At 41.1% G+C, this 22,415-nt stretch overlaps 1 protein-coding gene across 1 annotated transcript in view; it reads left to right on the top strand.

Moving 5' to 3' along the window:
• The first annotated feature begins 4,822 nt into the window (after window positions 1–4,822).
• Window positions 4,823–22,415, top strand: part of LOC122475137 (cyclin-dependent kinase inhibitor 2A-like) — a 31,430-nt gene continuing 13,837 nt past the window's right edge. Inside the window, exon 1 of the mRNA XM_043566850.1 lies at window positions 4,823–5,095. Within this exon, the coding sequence (XP_043422785.1) occupies window positions 4,903–5,095 (193 nt within the window). The 5' untranslated portion in view covers window positions 4,823–4,902. The remainder of the gene's footprint in view (window positions 5,096–22,415) is intronic.

Below are 22,415 nucleotides of genomic sequence, written 5' to 3'. Positions count from 1 at the left end.
AATGAGTGTGTATATATTCACACATATAATTATGTATTTTTCATACTTGTATGAGTTATAGGAGTGGGACTGCATATCTTTACATATGTATATAAACATGTCTGTATATATAAAAATACAAATAATATCATAAATACAAATATATGCATGCATAACATGCACCTCTTTCCATACATGTATATTACATATAGCATATATATATTTCCATACTTATATTTATGTATGTGTGTATCTTTGCATACGTACATGAGTTATGGGAGAGGAATTGCTAAGCCAAAGGGATACATATGCATGTTCAATTTTTATAAATACTATAAAGTTGCCTTCCAAAACAATACACCAAGTTACAATAGTGTGTGTGATTGTTTCCTGACAACTTTACCAACACTACCATTCCTTTTTTTATTTTTGCCACATCCATAGATACTGGTCATTATTTCTGTTATCCTTCTTCACTAATGAGTAAAACTGAGTGTCTTTCCATATATTTTTCTGCCCATTTGACCATTTGTATATGCTCTACTATAAACAACCCATTGTATTCTTTGCTCATTTTTCTACAAGCTTATCTTTTCATATATGTATTTACTTACATATTCTAAAAGTTACTCTTTTGTCATATATGTTCAGATGATAGTTTTTAAATCTTGCTTATGGTGACTTTGGTCTTATACCTTTGGGGTTTTCAGTTTGAACATGTGCAATATTAGAGAAGTTTCTCATGGAATTCTCATCATCAAGAGTTACCAGAGGGAAGAAACTAGTATCCTGGGACATCATGGGAGGAGACGGGCAGGTGGTACAACATAAGTTAAGTAAAATGCTCTCTTCTATCTCTGTCCGTGGGATGAACTTTCTGATCCAAAATAGAAAATCCTTTGCCTCCGTTTGAAAACTCAGAGAGAGCTGAGAGATCAGTTTTTTAGGCCAAAGGAAGAGAGCAATGAAAAGAAATCACATTCAGTGATTCTGCACAAATGACCCACTGATAGCTCACTCCCTACTGACACCAGCCTTTAGTACAACAGAAAGAGCACGAGGCTTGTAGTCTAAAGACCTCCTTGATGATTACAGCCCTTACACTTGCTGGCCATAGACTGTCCAAGATTTGAGCCTCTCCGGGCCTGTTTTCTCACCTGTAAAGTGGAAGTAGAAATCCCAAATTCAAAGGGCCACTGTGAGGATATAATAAGTAATACATGTGAAAGTGTGTACACATAATACTACCCAGTTCTTAAGGATGCATTTTTTAAAGATCACATAGCCAAAAGCCATTTGGGATTCCAAAAGTCTTTGTAATGCCACAAATTAGTTGTTTTGCTAAAGATTCAGCTCCATAATTATATTTTGCTTAGTCTACTATTAAAATTGCATAGAATTCCCCCTGCATACCACAACGTACAAAACACAGGTGTTCGGCAGCAGGGGAAAACCAAGATGGAATTGAAGTTTAAATGTTAAAATTTATATTCATTGGACACAGAGCTTACTGTAGAATGACCTTAATGCTCTTACTCAAATGGCATTCCTCTGAAGTGGGCAACTTCCCTTATCCCCAGACCAAGTTTGGGTGGAGATGAAATGGCTATAGGTTAAGCTATACAGACTGCATCAATACAGACAGATTCCTGAATTTAAACTTGTCTGGAAAACTGAGGCTCAGTAAACCCCTCAGACATAATGGGATAATGTGATAGCTAATTAGGTGTCAACTTGGCTAGAGTACCTAGATGTCTTCTCAAACACCAGTCAAGATGTTGCTGCAAAGGCATTTTTTAGGTATGATTAACATTTAAATCCAAAGACTTGGCGGGGGGGGGGGGGGGGGGGGGGGGGAGCAGATTATCCTCCACAATGCATGTGGGCCTCACCAAGGCCGCAAGTGAAAAGACAGGTTTTCGGAAGGAAGAAAAAGGAATTCTGTCTTCAGGCTGTCTTTTGACTCAAAGCTGCCTCCTCTGTTCTTCCCTGCGTCTCCAACCTCATCTACGTGTCTTGCAGATTTCAGACTTGCCAGCCCCTATAATCAAGTAAGCCAGTTCCTTAAAATAAATCACACACAGAAACACATGCACACATGTCCTATCGGTTCCATTTCTCTGAAGAGCCCTAATAATTTCAAGAGATGTGCAATACAGGTCTTCTTGACCTCACCCACTATGGTTTACTGCCACAGCTAATCCCCCCTTCCTGGAAACCCTTCACTCTACCACTTGTCCAGGGTTCTTCTAGAATACCATACTGGATATTACACTGTTCTCTAATGGTGTGCAAAGTCGCTTCCCTAAGATGGACTGAACTTCAAATTCAGTATCCCTCTTCTACATGATTTTTGTATTGTTGTTATTATTACTATCATTAGCATCATTGGTGACAGCTTAGGGAGAATCTCCCAGGGAGGTGGTGTTTGAGTTTCGACTGGCTTCGAGAATTTGATGATCAAACTATATTCAATATACCCAAGGACAAATGGAAAGTATTACTCTTAATAATTACATTAATAGTAAAAGTAATGTGTACGTGAAAAAAAACTAATACCTTCCTGGAATTGGGCAGCATTTTCCCTCCAGGATGCTTTCTCTACCCACCCTCTAATGTGCCCCTCCTCTATTGGCCATAAAATGAAATCCCCTCATTATAATCCATCTCACCCATGAAGGGTCTGGGGGGGGGGGTCATGGGTGTAAGTGTAAGACAGAACAGAATCTGGCTCCCATGGAGTTTACCTACCACTGTAAGAGACAAACCACAAACAAGTAAATAATCACATAGGATAATTTCTGTATGCTAAATGCTATGCAGGGAGAAAAAAAAAAAAAAAACACACCACCACATCAACATGGTGATAAGATGGGGCCTGAAAGAGGAAGAGTCTGTGAGCAGGGAAACTTGAGAAGAGATCTGAAGGAGAAAGAGCTGGCCTCGTGAAGACGGAGAAAGAGAATTCAGTCTAGTCGGAGAAGTAGCACGTAGCCCCAGCACGGAACACAGTGCTCAGTAAATTGAGTGAATCCTACAGGTTCCGGGAGAGGTGCGTTTGTGAAGACCTAGACATTTAGAGTAGCTACTTAAGACTGGTACCTAAGTCTCGCTTCTTCTAACCGGCCTGGTCGGCGGCTCGGTCTCGGGATGAAGGGAGGGATGGAGAACGGGAAGACATCTGCCGCCAGACCCGGCCTCTCGGTACACTGCTTGGGCAAGGCAAGCCTCGCTTTTCTCCACGTAGTGAGGGGCTTGGCACCTGATCTGTAAGGCTCTGTCAGCTCTCACGCTGTGGGTCCTCTTCGGCAGCTAAGCCACCACCCCGGGCACATAGAAGAAACCACCGCGCCGCGGGGCCACCTTTAGGGTTCCGCGAAGGCTGGGCCTAGTCCCACATCCTCTGTTACACGCGCGGCCGGCCAGGCCGCGCCTCCAGCCCGAGAGGCTGTAGATCGATCGCTACTGACTACAGGCCCTGGAGGTTGGGGAACCGGGTCAGCGCCACCCGCCTGAAAGCTGCGTCCTGGGCTGGACTTCCCGCCTTTGGGGAGCCAGCGAGCCGGCGTCCGAGCTCCATCCAGCCCCGGAGCGGGGACCTGCCCTGCTGCGCTCTGGAACTGGGCTCCGTGTCCTTAGGCCGCCTCCGTATCCTCGACTCACCCCTCCTTTATGCTGCCGCTTCCTTTCCTTCCCCCGCTTTTCCTGTGCTGAGTGGACCACGGAGGGGAAGGGGGAGGGAGGGTGGCCGGCAATAAAAGATCAGTGGTGTGGAAGAAACCGGAGGGCAGGGGAAGGAAGCCGGGAGCGCGGGAGAGCGGACAGCGACCGCGCTGAGGAGTCGGGCAGCGAAAGCCGAGGGTGTCGGAGCGCCGGGAGGGAGGAGAAGGAGGAGGGCTCTCCGCCGGGAATCACTGACCGCGAGGAAACCGGGAAAAGCGGGGAGCAGCCCCTGGGGGGGAGGGGAGTGCCGCGGGCGGAGGAAAGAGGAAGAAGCGTTCAGATGTTGCGCCGCTTCTCGAAGGTTAAAACCGAAAATAAAAACTGCCGGGCTTCTCCGCCCAGTCCCGCGCTCTCGGCGACGCTGGAGCACAGAGGGGAAGAGGTACCCCGACCCAGCAAGGAAGCCGGGGTTGGGGTTCGGCTCCACCTACCTGCTGGGGCGCCAGGCCCGCTGCTCCGGCGGCGCCAGCGCCACTCAGTGTCCACATGTCGCGTCGGCTGCAGGCAGCGGTTTCCTTTAATTTCGCTCGTTTCCCAAATCTAGAAGTGGAGCGTAGCGCCATTTCTTTCAAAACTGACATCCAGCCTCCTGAGTGGCTGATCGAGCGCTGAGATGACCTTGCTTTTCCTTTCTTTTTCCTCTTTTAAATAATCCGGTTTGGAGGAGTGGAAGATCTCTAGCGAGGAGCGCGAAAAATAAAAGAAGTGGGGGGGGGCAGGGGAACTGGGGCGCGAGCGAGCAGGACTGGAAGCTGCCGCATGGCAACGCGGCGGTTCCTGCTTACGGCCGTGTCAGGTGACAAATGTTGCGAGGGGGCGGGGGCCTGGAGATGAGTTCTGGCGACAGGCCCTTGAGCTGTCACTGCGTGGGGCGCCCGCGCGGATCGGGCGGGAAAGAAGTCGTGGGGGAAGGGAGGAGAACCTTGGGTGCTAGCGGCCCGCGCGCGCGCAGCACTCCGAGCTTCTCCGCCGGCCTTTCCCGCGCGCGCCGGGCGCAGAACGGTTCTGAGACCTGGGGAGGTCGGGGGCGCGCGAGCGCGCGCAGGGAACGCGGGGGCGCGCCTGCGGGGCGGGGATGGGCGGGGGGCGGTGCGTGGGTCTCAGTCTGAGATCGGGGGGCGGGCGCGGCGCTACCTACCTCTGGTGCCAAAGGGCGGCGCAGCGGCCTCGGAGCACAGCGGTGGTGGCGGCTGCTGAAGTATGGTGCGCGCGTTTTTGATCACAGTGCGGATTCGGCGTGCTGGTGGCCCTCCACGAGTGAGGGCTTTTGTTGTGCGGATCGCGCGGCCAGCGGGTGAGTGGGCAGCTCCGGGTGTGCGGGCCGCTGCGGCCCTGGTGCTAAAGCTAGTGAGGAGCCGTCGCAGAGCGCAGCAGCCGCATCCTAGAAGAGCAGGTAAGAAAGGCCTCGAAAAGTCCCGGGCGCAGTCGGCCTTTGGAAGACTTTGTTTGGTATGATTTAATACAGATAAACCATCTTCTAGACCAGGATAGGAGGAGGAGGTTTCTAGGGGTGGAACCTCTTTCCCGGTTCGGGTTACAGTTGCTTAGAGGTGTGGTGCTCCCAATGTATTGAGCCCGGGGCTCCTTTCACACACCTCCTCAATCCGGTGAAACTCTGGGAGGAACCGGGAGATCCCAAACCCACCTTAGAAGTCAGTCACTCCTGAATTTCCTGGGTGAGAGCCAGTAAACACTCGCGCGCGCACACACATGCAAACACACACACACACACACACGCACGCACACACTCTGTGAAGGTGTATTTCTAGGGCACTTTATTTCGCCCTGGAGGAAAGTATTACCAAAGGTCTTAGTTTTAAGGGGGCCACCTGTTGTCTCCTCTGCCAGGTCAACTCTCTCTCCTTACAGTAGTGGGGGATGTTAGAGGTTGGGGGCTGGCACGTGGTTTGACTTCCCGAAATAGTAACACTGATCGAAGAAGCAAACATTTGCTTTTGCAGTCTATAGAGAGAGTTGGGCTTTCGTAGTGAGGCGCAGACTTCTTATTTGAAATCTTGACAGATTCAAACTGCTCCGAATGATGCTTAGCATCAAATGTTTAGCAAAAAATAGACCTACAGTGGTGAGTCTGAGAAATCACTATTAATCATACTTTAATCCTCTCAGGCCACAATGAACACTTGTTTAAAAATGAGGCCTACTTCTTGAAAAACAAAATCCTGGGTAGTTTTGTCTTCACAACAGACAAATCTTTACACGGTGTAATTTCCTATGACCAGAATAATTGAAAAATACACATTGCTACAATATGCAGAATCCTAATTAGAACTTGGATAATAAATCTAAAAGCAATTTAATGAGACTTAATTTTTGTGACCTTACACAAGTAAGGCATCCATTTCCACCAATAGACGTTTTAAAAAAACAAATGCGGGGGGAGGGGGAATTTTTTCTCCCCAACGTTAATAGGCCTTTAACACGTAAAGGTAAAACTGTTAACCTATAGGTGTTTAGTTAGGTACCTCCATTTCTAATGCCAAAAATTTACAAGCAGGGGCGCATGGCTGACTCAGTCGGTAGAGCAAGCACCTCTTGATCTCCGGATTCTAAGTCCGAGCCCCACTTTAGGTGTAGAGATTACTTAAAAATAAAATCTTAAAAAAAAACTTACAATGTATAGAGTAAATACACATTTTCTTTTTCATATAATTATGAAAGTTCAGTATTTTTAAAGAATTAGTAAGAGCTTGTAAAAGATTTCATGGCATGTTGCTGGACTTAACTTTCCTTCATTTTAAAACATTAACAAGACCCTGTTTGTTTTATGGTGCTTTATTCTGGCCAGCAAATGTTTAGCCATCATATATTTTTGAATATCAGAGTGGTTACTATTACTCTCTACTTAAAGCTATTTTATTTAAAGTGTTAGGTTGCTTCTGGAAATCTATAGTAACAAAGTAGAAAGTTTTAATCTGTGTAAGTATTATAATTATGTGTTTTCTATTTTAGGAATACACAATGTAATAGTGCAATTAACTTTAAGTTAAAGACATATTTTATACATTTTATGAAATGTTAAAAATACAAAAATGGTAGTTCTTTGAAAGTAGCCATTTATTCCTTGTTATTTAGGTATAAATCAATTTTCAGGAATAATATGTAAAGTTATTTAAAAATGTATTGACTATTTGAAAAGCCCAATTTTTAGTAAATATCTGAAGGCAGAACACATGACCTAGGTAGAATAGACTATTTCTTAAATATACGCGCAATTCTCCAACTTCATTTTTTAAGTTATACACATATATAAACTTATGGAAGTATTAATTATAAATGACATATAATTATATAGTTCACATAAATATATATTATGCCTATGGTTATATTGATTTAAGAACGTATATAGAATGGATGGTAATTATGTTGGGACCCATACAATTTCTTAAGAGCCACAATGCTTAAAAAAATTCTTGTGTGAATTACTTAATATTAATATAAGTATAGAAGGTGTTATTTTTTGTTTTTAAAGTTTCTGCAACTATGTTCATTATGACTTTTTATTTTTATATGACTGGAAAATGTATATAATAAAATTCCACATTACTAGTTTCTTATTCACACATGCCTGATGAATTACATTAATTGATTTGTTGTTATTTCTACCTTGGTGTGTTCACAAAATAGTCATATTTATATAACAGTAAGTGTTTATTTGTTTACTGCTATTTGGGAACCCTTAGGATTTTTTATCCCCTTTGACAGAATAGCATTCTCTCAAGGTAAGCTCTATACAGTTAGCATAAACCATAATTCGCAATGCGTACATGATCCCCAGGTTGTATTATGTAAAGAAACAATAACACTTAACCAAACTCAATATTTATTTACTTCTTTGGGGTCTCTTGAATTTTAAAAAGTCCATTGTCATCCTCAGGTAGCAAGGACATAACCTTGTCTACGTCCATAATATTTTATATGTCTGTTAATACATGTTAGTTCATCGCTAGTAACTACCATGGTAGGGTTAATCTAAACCATTTTCCCAACATGTGAGTGACCCCTGTTAGTAAAATGATCCAGATCATCTCAAAAATACTTTCTTAGCTGAACATTTGATCCAGTATTTTTATTCTTCACAATTTTTCTTCCTTTTTGAGAAGCATAACAATCTCACTCATCCCCTCCACACTAAAACTCCTTGGGCCAGAGAATCCTTCTGTCTGCTGCAAAATCTAACCTGATTAAAAAAAAAGTTGTGATGCTTTATTTCTACAGTTTAAATTATGTAAACAATGGATATTCTTTCACTTTATAAATATAAAATTATAGTTATTTACTAACTTTTTAAAAAAGCTACAATTCTCTAAATTCTCATGGTCACATAATGATAGCTATTAATGCACTTCTTAAACCCCTCACTGGCAAGGATATTTTTACTGTAGGTATGAAGAACTTTTAAAATATCCATACATTTTTGGGGGCACCTGTTTGGCTCAGTCCACAGAGCATGTGACTTGCAAGTTCAAGCCCCATGTTGGGCATAGAGCTGACTTAAAAAAAATTTTTTTTAATCAGAAAAAACATCCATACATTTGTATTCTCTGTGTGGGCATCATCCAATGAAAGAAAGATTCTGACAAAGGTTAATACAGACAAATAGTAGCAAGAAATTGAAAATTGCCTTACATTCTAGCAACAAGATGTTAAATTGTGGTACAAAACTATGCTCTGGAATAATGGTCTGGAATATTCTGCACTCTGGAATACTAGACAATCATCGTGTCTTTGAAGAATATTTAGTAGAATGTGAAATGATTACATTATAAAGTTAGGTGATTTTTCAAGATTCAAAACAGTAAACAATTCTTATTCTCATTTTTCCTCCTTTCCTCTCTCTGGACACACACATACACTCTGTTTTTGTACAAAAATTTTTATAGTGTTTTCCTCAGGATGAGGGGATTGGGATTGGTGATCTTTAATTTCTTCGTTATACTTTTGAGTTTTTCAAGAAGTTATGACCATCACCAGTAAATATATATAAATATATATATATAGTCATTTTCAAACCCTGAAATGATCGTGCATTAAGGATGAACTGAGAGCTTGCTTAGCCTTAGATTTTTGGGGGGGGGGGGGGGGCTGGGCAGTGAGGAAACTGAGTTGTGCAAGGATCATAAATAACAAGGTTCTGGTAAGGTCTGGAGAAAGCACGAGAGAGTTGTGACTTCAGACCAATGCTCGCTGTGCCTATTCACAACCTAGTTCGTTTTTACATAGACTATAAACGCATAGCTATGTCTATTTCCAAAGAGCTTGGGTATTAGGCCTCTGGTCACATAACTTGCCCCCTTCTAGGAATCCCTCTCCCTAGTCCTCTCCGGACGATTTCAAACTGGGGCTCACCGCCTCCCACAGCCTGGCTGGGGTTGCAAAGGGCCTCCCCAGGACCTCAGAGAGAGTCTACCGTAGGAAGGGAGACTCAAAGCTGCACCGACCTAGCCTGCCCCACCTCCTAGCTGCGACCACCCTCCTCGACCCCATCTCCCCACCCTCTCAATTTCTAGAGACGCTGCGGATCCCAGAGATTTAACTGGCAGCTGGGGTAGGACCCCGTAGCAAGAGTTTAGAGGCATAGCCCACTGATCACCCCACTCCGCGAATGCACCCCTTCTGTTGTTAACCGCCCCGGGCCTCGCCCCACACCCCAACTGTGTCCTCGTGTAAGATGTGATCTGCGTTAACAGTGACTGACGCCTAGAGCGGGATTGGGGCCCAACTAGGTGGAGGACGAAGTGGGGGCCTCTCGGATCCAGGAGGGGTGCAAGGAATGATGAGGAGGTCTCTTGGTCATTTCCCCAGCTTGGAACTGGCCAGGCCTTTTTTCTGGAGGGGTGGAGCGGAATGGGTCAGGTTCATTCGAGGAAAGTGTCCAAAACTCGGCAGCCAATCCCTTCCGCGCCAGTTGGCCGCCAGCGAGTGTTGAAAGGCCTTCTTCTCTTTGTTCCTCTTTCTGGGGTACAAGACGGAATGGAGGATGGAATAAGAAGTTTTTCCAGTGATGTAGAATTTGCCTCAAATTGTTCTCTCAACTGTTTTCTTCCCATACTGCAGCTTTCCTTGTGTTTGAACACTTCCCCTACGTTAAAACATTCATTTATTAGAATGAAAAAAAAATCACTAAGCGTTAAAATACGATCAATTTCTATGACAGTAAGCCAACCAATGGAGATAACCTTGGGAATAAATAAAGGCTTTGTTCAGTAGGGGAAGGAAGGTCTCTTTGTAAGGCTCTCCCCCATCCTAGAAAATGCCCAACTTGGGACCTGCACTGGTTTACCATATCCTAAGCCATGCTATGTCGGTGTGTATTCAGCAAAACTACGTATATTGACAATTGTTGCACTTGCTAAGTGTCAGCATTTATATTTTAAAGAAGGGAAAATTGAAGACAATGTCTGCTTATCAGTGCAGTTATTTATTTCAGGAGCCCTAGAATAATGGCTGCAACTGGGCAGACCTACATAAAGAAGTAATAGAAGGGAAAAAACTAAACCGTCGACTACAAGACTTAAAGTTCCAGTGCCTCAGAGGTCCTTTGAAAAATAATAAGTTGATTTTTATTTTTATATTGTAAGTGACATAATGGCTTTGTTCATGATAATATAAAAATTCTATCACAAATGACTTTTTAATTCTTCTTCAAGATCTCACTTTTTCCCTTCACCTCAAAAAAAAAAAAAAAAAAACTCAATTTATTTAAATGGTTTCAAAGCCAGTAGGAAGAAAGGTTTTGTAGAGGTTCAGAACTATATGAGCAAAGATATGTAATCTCTTAAACAAACTGAAACTAATAAAATTGTGCAATCAGAGTGGTATAAACAAATATGCCTTTACTTTCTTAATTTAAGCATGAGAGTAATGAGAAGTCGAAGAACTGAGGCAAAGGTTATCAGCAACATCATTACCTGGACTGCTGTTTAAAAATACACATTTCTGGGCTTCCTCACAGAAAATCTAATTCAGCATACTTGCTGCAGGTGCCAAGAATCTGCATTTTATTTTATTTTATTCCAAGAATCTGCATTTTAAATAAGCACTTGGAGGGGATTCTGTTACAGGTGGATTTCTGCAACATCATTTGGCACATATGGCCAATGTTGCTTTTTAACTAATCTTATGTTTGCTTTTTTATTTTTAAATCAAGGCCCAGGCTTTTAGGTAAAATTTAGATTTTAGAATCAGTCATGCTTTGGGCCCCAGGAGAGTCTGAATAATCAGTGGAGGAGCTATTTTACTAAGCAAAGGAAAACTCTTTATTATTATGTGATCCTTCATCTAAATTGAAAAAGATGATCTCTTAGATCCCAGATTTTTATTATCAGAACATATTTTGGGGGGAAGGATATAACATGATATACTTGTGTGTTAAAGCTCGTAGCAACAAACAGAAATTTTCCACAGAAAACATTTGTGATATCTTTTTGAAACACTATACAAACTTAACTCCTGCTTACATAGGATGAATGGTTCTAGATAGATAGATAGATAGATAGATCGATAAGAGGTTTCTTTCATTTCATTTTATTATCCAAACCAGAAACAAGCCTGGTAAACATGACCATCTAAAATTACGTAAGAGAGGAAAAACAAAACAAAGAAGTGTTTTACAGGTTTAAAGTATATTTATTAATAAAGGCAAAATTGCAATAAAATGTAGCCATAAGAGAATAAAGCATTTATGGACAAAACGATGGGACTTTGTATCTCTCTAAAAGCACACTGACACACAATATATATACATATATATATATACACATATATATATAATATAAGCTAAAAAAATAATTAGCCATTATAAGAAAAACTAAAATATTATGCCTTCCAAATTACAATTTTTCTGCCTTTAAAGTACAATTTGTCTAATGTTATACCTACTTTATAGATGTATTAAGGAAGCTTATGTTTTGCTTTCTTTTCTTTTCTTTTTTTTATGAGTGCCACCATTTTCTTGCTCTGAATCTCCGAGGCTGCCAGATCATCTGACTCAGCAACTGTACAGTTTTTTCACCCAATTTAAAGAAACAGCAGCCATCCAAAGAACAATGAGTCCTCCCAGTTGCAAATCTTTCTCACCTGTAGAAAAAGTACCAAATTTTAACTTTGAAACAATTGTTAAATGTCCATACAACATGGGCACTTGGAACTCATTCAGTTTACATGCTGAATAATTGAAGTTGAATATATTTTGTGTAATATATGATTTTTAAAAGAAGCTTATTGAAACTTTGTTCCAAAAGCACAGGGTCAAGTTTGCTTTCTCTTTTCCTTCAAAATAATTACAAGGACCTTAACAGTAATAGTGCACATCAACTCACAGCATCTCATTTAATTGTCACATTGTCTGTTTTAGAGATTTTATTTTCTCATTTTATAGACTGGAGACTGAGGTTCAGATAAGATGTTGCATGGTCTGCCAAAATTCACCAGTAATTCATATATAATTGAACTAGGTGTGCTTCTTGCCTCAAGTGCCCTGACGAACCACTTTATAATTTCCAGATACATATATATATATATATATATATATATATATATATATATATCCATATATCACCTATCTTTATATCTATCTATATCTATTTCTATTTCTATGTCTATATCTATATCTGTATTGTTTCAGTTCTATCTCTTCTAGTTCATTTTGCTTCATAAGTTGCTTAACTCCCTTGGATCTCTATTTTACTCAGCATCAGCCACATGTGTTCCAGTTAATATACATTGATCAGGTGAATGGAAAAGTTCTGAAAAACAAGTCAGTATAATAATAACTGAAGTGTCCTTATGGGCTCAAAAAGCCATTGCAGCTCATAATAAAACAGGGAGATTAATTTCTTTCAGAATTTGTTTCTTACCCAGAGTAAAATTAATTCAAACCCCCCTTGTAAATTAAGTGTAAATTACTTATTCCTACTTTGATTCAAGAGCCGTAAGTGGGAAACCTATGCACAAGCATAAGAATCGCTTAGAGCACAAAGTAGAAAAGTAACTTTCTTGGAATACATTACTTGTGATTAGATTGTTTCCTTTACTTACTAGCTATGTAGTATTAGGACTAAGCATTTGAAACATTTTCTAGTCTGTAAGCATGAGACAGTAGCCTATTATATTCATCTAATAAAAACTCCATAAAATAGTCTATGTAAAGATATACTGTAAATTTTAATTTGGCATACATTTTTCAGTTGTTGTTAAAGTGCCAAATTAAACTATGCCCTTAAAAGCACATTAGTTTACTTTTGCAGTTAAATGCCTACTTAATTTGACCTTAATAATTCAGACTAGCTGAAAATTCCTGAACTCCATGTTAAAATGCATACATATCATAATAAAAATGTATTTATCAATTCAAATCCCTGCCACCTTCCAAGTGTGATGTCAAATCAGTGTAAATTTGCCTACTTTTTTAACCCACGTTTATACAGAAGCCCTGTATGATGTCCTTTACAGAATGACTCTGAACTCTAGTATTCATAATCATGATGTCAATATTAAATATTCATTAACCTCTATTTTCTAAGATGAAAAATCAAGTTACTTTTAGAAAGCTGAAAAAAAGTTACTGACTTGCCTTCAATTTATCAAAAAACTCAGTAACCCAGAATAATCATTTCTGGAGGGAACACTGAAGTAGTAGACTCTTAATTCCTCCAGAATGGTTGCCATGGTCTGAATATCTGAATCAATAGTTTTGGCACAGAATTTTGTAAAAAAAAGTTTTAGTATAAAAAGTTGTGTGTGGGGGCGCCTGGGTGGCTCAGTCTGTTGGGTGTCCGACTTCAGCTCAGGTCATGATCTCACAGTCCATGAGTTCGAGCCCCGCATCGGGCTCTGTGCTGACAGCTCAGAGCCTGGAGCCTGCTTCAGATTCTGTGTCTCCCTCTCTCTCTGCTCCTCCCTCACTCACACTCTGTCTCTCTCTGTCTCAAAAATAAATAAAAACATTAAAAAAAAAATAAAGTTGTGTGTGTATGAGAGAGAGAGAATGCAAGGAAAGAGGACTAGAAACATTAAAGTCATCCTAAAAATCTTCAGAATCTCTGCCTTGGAAGGTGGCTTGCAATTTATTAGGGTATTTACGTTTATTAGGATATCAAAAAAATAAAATGTATTATTTACATTTATTTACAAAAATATGAAATATATTATGTAAACTTCCTTAAGGCAAAATTGACTTAGGTGTATAAAATTGTTGCAGAGTAAGCATAAAATGTATTGTTATCACTGCCTTTTTAAAAATGATGTATGGCAGTTATCATCTTAACCATAAGAAAAAATATATAAAGCTATACCTTCAACCCAGAGACTCAAAAGAAAACATGAATGGAGATGTTATATCTGTGAATAAAAGGTGCTAAACATGAATAAGAAGCATTTCCTCATTTATTCAGAGTTGACACATATCATTATGAAGTTGATTCCTTCCAGAGAAGTTTAATCACATATTAGGTGAAGAATGTGACTTGAGGGAAAGCAGTCCAAAACAAGAACTATTTTTAAAGGTCTTTTATAATATCAGATGATAATTTGGTTTCAGAAGTCCAGGAAAAGCCAAAAAAAAAAAAAAAAAAAAAAAAAAAAAGAACATAACAGTAAGACCACAGAGCCCCAAGAAGGCAGGCTACTCTTAAAGGGTAATTGTGGGGAGGAGGGCAATCATTTCTCCATTTGAAGAGGAAAGCTTCAACTTAGATGATTACCCTGAAATTAGAGTATCCTATGTCACTGTTAACCCAATCAACCATGAACATTCAACCCCTACCCCCAAGAGTAAAAACTTAATTATTTCTCTGTGAGTTTCAATAGTTTCTTTGCATTCTAATAGCACATACATGCATCAGCAGCATAAGCAAAAGTGGAATATTTCCCCTTTTTTTTTTTTGCCATCAACAACAGACATTTATTTTCTCACAGTTCTGGAGGCTGGAAGTTCAAGATCAAGATGCCAGCCAGCAGCATTGGTTTCCTGTGAGGACTCTCTCCTAGTCTTGCAGACAGGCACCTTCTTGCTGCCTCTTCACATGGTCTTTTCCTCTGACCCTGCTATCTCTCTTATAAGGACATGGGTGATACAGGATCAAGGAGCCACTCTAATTGCCTTAGATTAACTAAATTACTGTTTTGAAAGCCCTATCTCCCAAGTAATTTACATGGATTAGGGTCTGCCCATATGACCTCATTTTACCTTAATTTCTCCATAGAGGCCCTACCTCCAAATTCATTAGATTCTATAATAACTTCCTTTAATTTTAGATAGCATGTCTCATCAAAATATACTGATAACTGCCATCTTCAGGGATTCCAGTTGCTTTATAGTTATCCATAAATAACCTGGATTTCAGGTGCCCACACCTCCACTACCCCTGCCTTTGGGTGAATAAGAAAAACTTGATTCAAAACCAGTTCTACCACCTATTAAGATCCAAAGGTTGTGCTGTGATCCTGGGATTGTCCATGGCTAATGTGCTTGTGGGCTCCTCCCCATTGATGATCACACTCATGGGTGCTGCCTCTATTTCACTCCCCTTAACCAGACCGTTAATTCAGCTCCTTGGGGGATCTTCACAAAACCCCATAATGAGCTTCCTCACTTTATTTAAGAGTTGGGGCCGGTGGGGCGCCTGCGTGGCTCAGTCAGTTGGTGTCTGACTTGGCTCAGGTCATGATCTCGAGGTTCTGGAGCTTGAACCCCCCATTGGGCTCTGTGCTGACAGTGCAGAGCCTGCTTGGGATTCTCTCTCTCTCTCTCTCTCTCTCTCTCTCTCTCTCTCTCTCTTTGGGTCTCTCTGCCCTTCCCCTGTTTGTGCACTCATGCGTGCTCTGTCTCTCTCAAAAGAAATAAACTTAAAAAAAAAAAAAGAGTTGGGGCTGGAGCCAGAGCCATGGAGAGGCATTCTTCTCACACCCCTCTTCTCAACACCACCACCAGTTTCCCTCACTTTCTTTTCTTTCCTCTTCCCTCTTATGATTATGACAAATGCCTCTCCTTATCACATGCAGAGCAGTTTACTAATAACTTCTCTAGCTTGATGATACTCTTGGGTCTCACCCTCTGCCCCAAATGGTTTGTTAAAGTATTTCTTCTCCCAAATATATTCAGAGCTCTCTCTAAGAGGAATGCTGGTGAATATGATTTTCTCTCCCTCATTATGTATACAGAAATCAGCTCCTACTTCTGATCCAGCCCCCGTGTTCATCCTATATATCCATAACCTTGTGTTGGCGCATCCCCCTGAATGCCTTCCTGTAATGGGGTAGGACACCAGGAAGGCTGCTTGCCTGGTGCAGCTACAGCTGGACAGGGATCAGCAACATGGTTGTGCAAAGTGATGCCACGCGCACTACAAGTCTTTATTTCAGTGAGATGCAACACTCCTCCCGTGCAAAAGCTCAGCAGTTCCCCCATGTGCAATTCTCGTTACCCGCCAGGCAAATTTGTGGCTGTAGGCAGACTCTTTAAACCTGACTCTTCCAGACTTCTGAGTTTTCTCAGCTCACAGTGTTCCTGCAGCAAGGAATTCTCTCTTGCCACAGAGAAAAAAATTCTCTGAATATTTGTGTCTCATGCAGTTCAGCAGATCACAAAGGATAAACAGGCACACTCTCTTTGTTTAAAAAATTTTTTTAACATTTATTCATTTTTGAAAGGCAGGGAGAGACAGAGTGCGAACGGGGGAGGGGCAGAGAGAGAGGGAGACACAGAAACAGAAGTGGGCTCCAGGCTTTAAGCCGTCAGCACAGAGCCCGACACGGGGCTCGAACTCACGGACCGAGAGATCATGACCTGAGCCGAAGTCAGCCACTCAACCGACTGAGCCACCCAGGCACCCCATCTTTGAATTTGGCTTCAGAAGTGTGTCCATCAATCCAAGTGATCCTGGCTGCCAGAGACCTCAGAATTCATCAGCCTAGGACCCAATTCCTCCTGTTAAGGCTCTTGATGTTTTCTTTCTTTCATGTCCCTTCTGTCATGTTCCTTAGTCCCCAGTCCTCTTCAATTACACACTCCCATTAGGACTCAAATACCAGATGGTATCCCATTATTTGACAATAACTCCCCAAATAAGAGTAAAGATACTGACTCAGTGTGAGGGCACTCAAACTGTCCAATATTTTCAACTCCTGTAAGCTTTCTGCAGTGTAGGAACACCCCTTATGAAATGGACATGTGCACACAGTGAGTCCTGCAAGGATGTCACCATCCTTGTCAGAAGCCACCAAGTCCTAAGTTTCTGTTACTCTAGTCTTTGAAATAAGAGATCGTAACATCTCAGTTTTTCCCACTCTAAGCCACTGAGTCAGCCATTTTTGGTAGTTCTCAGAACTTCTTGCCAAGAAAATACATCTACTCCCTGGCCAAGCATCCCCCTGGGTCTATTTGCAAAAGGTGTTCTATTGGGTACAATGTTTGAGTACCACTGCATTTCCATTATACCTGCCTCATTATCATACAGGAATGTGTCTGTCCTTTGTTTGGAAATGTGCTGATTGTGGAGCCTGGTAAACCTCAGGCTGAAAACAGGAGTTTATGAGCTGTCCTCCAGTTCCTGTCTGCCCTCTCCTGTGGCCACAACCCCAAAAGATCAGTCACTGAAACATGTTTTGGTGTTAACTCTGAAATTCTGCTTTTTAAGAGCATACCATATTGAAACCTTGGAAATAGCATGCAGAGTTTCACCTTGTCATACCCCTGAAGATCACATGCTCTAATTCAACTTAAAGGGACACTAATCATACTCAGCAGTCAGGCAGAGAGGCTTGTAGTTGGAGATGACACTACCATTTGTACAGGATGTAAAAATGAAGGACCATGAATTTTATATCATTAACTGAAGAGCAGTAGTGTTAAACCTCTATAGTTATCTTCAGTGAATACATTTCAGAGACATCTTCACAAATGGGCCTTGTGTGCGACTGCACCAGCCTATAGCTCCTAGAACAAAGGCAAGGCTCTACGCTGTCCTCTTCAAGGTGCACGGGCTAGCTCATCATTAAGTTAAAAGCTTAACTTAAATCTGAATTTCTTCCTCTGAGTAGAAATAAGACATGTGGGGATTCCAGGCTCCTGGGAGGATAGTGTGCCTGGAAGAGAGGTGTCTAGAGCCTCATGCCATGTTTCTGAACCACTGAGACAGAGGACAGGGAGAAAGCCCTGCAGCCCTGGTATGTAGGTAAGGTCTCCATACAACCTCCAGAACTCTGCACTCTAGCCTATCAGCACCCCCACCAGGACCTGGCGCCATCTTGTTCCTGATTTCATCCCCATGTCCTCCGTACGTTCTACATTTACCAGTCCCATATGTTATCCCTACACACCAAACTTGGCCCAATGTGTTGGCCCACAGAGGTAAATCACTCAACAACTCACTCTGCAATGCTACCCAGCTGACTGGTCTGCAACTCCAGGTCAGCATGGAAAGTAGCACTTCTAAGGATTTACACAGAAGATCATAAAGAACCATTTGAGTGACTTATTAGAAAAAAAAAAGGGTAGGGTAAAGGATATGGATGGGGAGGGAATAGGCATGAACTGGAAGGAAAATTCAGCCCTGTGATCACAAGCAACATGATGCCAGGGTCAAAGGTATCAATCAGAGAGAGTCATGATGATCCATCTTTGCTTCCATATGAGTGGGTGAGAAGACAGGGTAGGGCATTAGGGATAGAAGGACTAGGCAAGGAGTAAGTGATGCCCAAGGTTTAATAGCAGTTTGGGAGTTCTGCTAATTATGCCAACATGCAAACCTATCACCTGAAAAATAGTAAAGCTACTTTCGAAGCTTAGAGTCACAGAATCTCCCTGGTATGCAATTTAGGGTTCCTGGGGGGAAAGGTTAGGAGTCACTAGTGGAAATAAAGCAAGGCATTAGCCAATGATGTAGCATGAAGTGCACACACACTCAGCTGAAAAGGCCCTGTCTCCAGAGGTGGGGAAGGAGTGACAATACCAGTAGGAATTTTAGATACCAATGTGCCCGGGTTGGGGAAGAACCTGGGGCAAACAGGCCTTTTAAGATAGGTTTTACTTGGGAACCTTGTCTGACTTTGTGATAAGCTTCTGTAGGTAAAAGGGGCTCAACTCAGGATAGTGGGGGCTTCCACTAAATTCCTATATGCCTCACAGCTCAATTGGCTCTTCGTTTCATGCTTCATTTTCTTAGTTTGGTATATATGCTTTTCTTTTCACTACTTTCTTGAGGTCGATTTTGCATACAATAGACTATGTATATTTAAAGTATACAATGTGATGTGTTCACAGAAGTTTGCAATATACATACATACACACACACGCACACAAAGTCAAGGTACCAAGCATTTCTATCATTTCCAAAGTTTCTATTTTCCACCCGAAGTTCGTGTTTAGCAATGAAGAGGGCAACATGTGTTTGAAAGGAGAAAATCTGTCCCATCAGGAAGAAAAAGAAGAAGGTTGGGAATAGAGGTTTAGAGGAGGTAAACTTTATAATCCCTCAGTTTTGCCTGTAGTTTCCCCATTGTACCTGGTATTTGAACTGCACACCAGGAGTGGTGGTGGGTGGCAATGAATGCAGAGAAAACTTTGAACACTGACATACTTCATTGTTACTTTCCATGATTTAATGAAGGTTTTTGTGTAAGTTCTTTTGTTTTACACAGCCAACTTTATTACAAAGAAGCTTTGTTTTCCAGACGTTACAATTCAAAGACAAAATTAATCACACCTTTTGGAAGGGAGTTTGCTTGTTCAAACCGCAAATACCAGCCAGAATGTATAGTAATGAACAAAAAAATACCCCAGAGGAAATTGACTTTGATGGCCCAAATGATTAACATGATAGTAAATGCCATGTCTATTCTCCAAAAAAGTAAGTTCTATTTATTGAGCCTACTGTGTGCTTAGATTTTTATATATCTGACATTCTTTATTCTTTATAAAAACCCTATAGGGGCGCCTGGGTGGCGCAGTCGGTTAAGCGTCCGACTTCAGCCAGGTCGCGATCTCGCGGTCCGTGAGTTCGAGCCCCGCGTCAGGCTCTGGGCTGATGGCTCGGAGCCTGGAGCCTGTTTCCGATTCTGTGTCTCCCTCTCTCTCTGCCCCTCCCCCGTTCATGCTCTGTCTCTCTCTGTCCCAAAAATAAATTAAAAAAACGTTAAAAAAAAAAAAACCCTATAAGGTAAGCTTTATTTTCCCCACCTTGAGAGGTGGGGAAATGTAGACTCAGAAAGTTTCCATAATTTCTTCAATCCCACAGAGCTAGTTAAATGAGGGATCAGGTCTATCAGGCTTTCCAGACTGGGATTGTCCCATTACCATGCTGCATTTGTGTCTCCTCCAAGATTAGGAAGGACATGGTTGACAATCTCACCAACCACACCTGTCCAAGTCAGAGTAAACAGCTGTAAACATAGAAAGATTACGGAGAGACGATTGGTTCAAAACCCGCAGCAAATATTTATTAACTGTGTAACCATGGCAATATATCACCCCTCCATTTTCTCATCTATAAGTCAGGGGGGTAGCTTTTTGAAAAGCAATTTTGCAGTATGTGTCAAGAGCCTTATACTTTGTGAAAAACTGCAATACTATTTATTGGAGCAATTGGAAACACCTTAAATATTTGACAACAGGGCATCATTAAGTAAACTGTAACATTGTTTCAGTGGAATGAGGTGCAGCTGTTAAAAGTAGTGTTTATAAAGTGATTTTGGGGTAGAATTTATAGAAATGTTTTAATGATAAGTGAGAGAAAAATCTTATTTCAGAATTCTGTTTTATCCACGAGAACTAAGCAAGGAAAAAGAAAGGAAGTATTTCAAAATGTTAACAGTCATTGCTTCTCTGCAGTGTCATTTTCCATTTTCTTTATGCATCGCATTCCTTAAAAATTTTTTTACACATGTGAACTATAATCCGGAAAAAAGCGTTCAAAAATAATAGAGGTAAGTGACTCTGAAAGGACCTTAAGATCCAAATTTCTGTCATTATGCGTGGTTTTAACCAACAGTACGTCACTGAGAAACACAGTACTTCCAGAAAGTGGAGATCCTGACACCTTGGTCAGGATCTGCCACCTGCTTCTCAATTCTCAAAGAAAAAAGAGCAGTGCTGAGTTGTCCCCCATGTTCTGTACAAATCAGCCAACCAGGAGACGCACCAGGGAGAGGGTGGACTTCTCAGACAGAACTGCTGACACAGTTAGCAGTTTGAAGTCCATCTCCTTGTGCATGTTGTTCCTGAAGCACTCTGGGCTTCTGTTTTGATCTATGAAGGAAGGATGATACTGTCCACCCCACAGGACAGCTGTGGGATTAGACATGATGTATGTAAAGCTGCTTAATGTTTGTCACATAGTTGGGGTTCAATAAATGGTAGCCATTATGATTTTCTTGGCAATTTTGAATGAATTTCCTATTCTTTATTTATGTCTGTTTATCCCTCCTCTAATTATATACCTTATTACTTATTTTGTTCTTAGGATGAGGCTAATTCTCAGTATCTCTACAGGTAAAAAAAATTGTACACATACACACAAATACATACTCTAGATAGATATAGATAGATACATAGCTAGATGTACACACACACACACACACACACACTGTGCTAACATTTTAGTTTTCTCAACTGGCCAAATAGCTACAAATAGATAAATACAAGTAATTCACCTCAGAAACTTCTCCATATACAAAAGCAGATATTTACAGTTGAATTGGGGAATGATGGTTTTCATGAGCTGCAAAGATTCCTCATTTCATAAGAGCCCACTCTATAAATACGTTATAGTAAGCTCCTTACATAGATTTAAAATCATATTTGTTTTGCACAAAATTTAGAGAAGATATCTGCTATATAACATATAATGCACTTCTAAATTTTTCTCAAAATGATCTTGGGAAGATGATAGTGACTGCAGATTCTGTGCCCAGTTAATACTTTGGAAACTTGTGACTTACCTATAATAATGCATCAAGTTTATAATAAGTGAAGGCATTTTGAGTTTCATGTTCCTTGCCAAAGTCCTGTCTGAACAAGAAGAGAAAATTTACAGTAATTCCTAGTGAACAGAGATGTCATAGGGTCCCTAAAAGAGCACCTTACCTATAGCAGGCACTCAGCAATTGTGCTATACTGAATTTGATTAGAGAATATTGAGAGGGAGAAGGAAACATCCCCCACCTTGAATTTTCCATAGAGCTAATCCTGCATCCCTTTTTCAGCAAACTTGTTCAGAGGTCTGCTCTGTTTTCTCAGGGGTCTCCCTTTCATGTTAAAGGTATTTTCTTCTTGTGGGAAAGTAAATAAAGGGAAACCTTGTCTTTAATTTTCTTTGCCATTTTTCACCTAAGGAAGTCCTTCTTTCCCATTTAAAATACACAGATTGGACACTGAACCCTCAGAATTCTTACCCAGGGGCACTTTAATGGAGGAGCATGTTTCTTGGATCAACAATAATCTTTTGAGGCACAGTCATTAATATACTTGCTTTGTAGATGGGGATATTTAAGCAGAATAAAGTATGACTTGTTCAAGGTGATTGGTGGCAGAGGTAGGCTCTCTTTTTCTTACAGTATTAACTTCTAAATGAAAAGGGGCACATGAAATTATTCTCCCATTGTCTTTGTCTTTGAATAATCCTCTATTGCACCCAGCATTCAATCCTAGAGCCCATCTATTCAGGCTTAACCCAGCTATGTCCAGAAGCTCTATTACA

This window comes from Prionailurus bengalensis, chromosome D4, assembly GCF_016509475.1.
Source record: "Prionailurus bengalensis isolate Pbe53 chromosome D4, Fcat_Pben_1.1_paternal_pri, whole genome shotgun sequence".
NCBI classification, from domain to species: Eukaryota; Metazoa; Chordata; class Mammalia; order Carnivora; family Felidae; genus Prionailurus; species Prionailurus bengalensis.
This window is presented reverse-complemented; position numbering and strand designations above follow the sequence as displayed.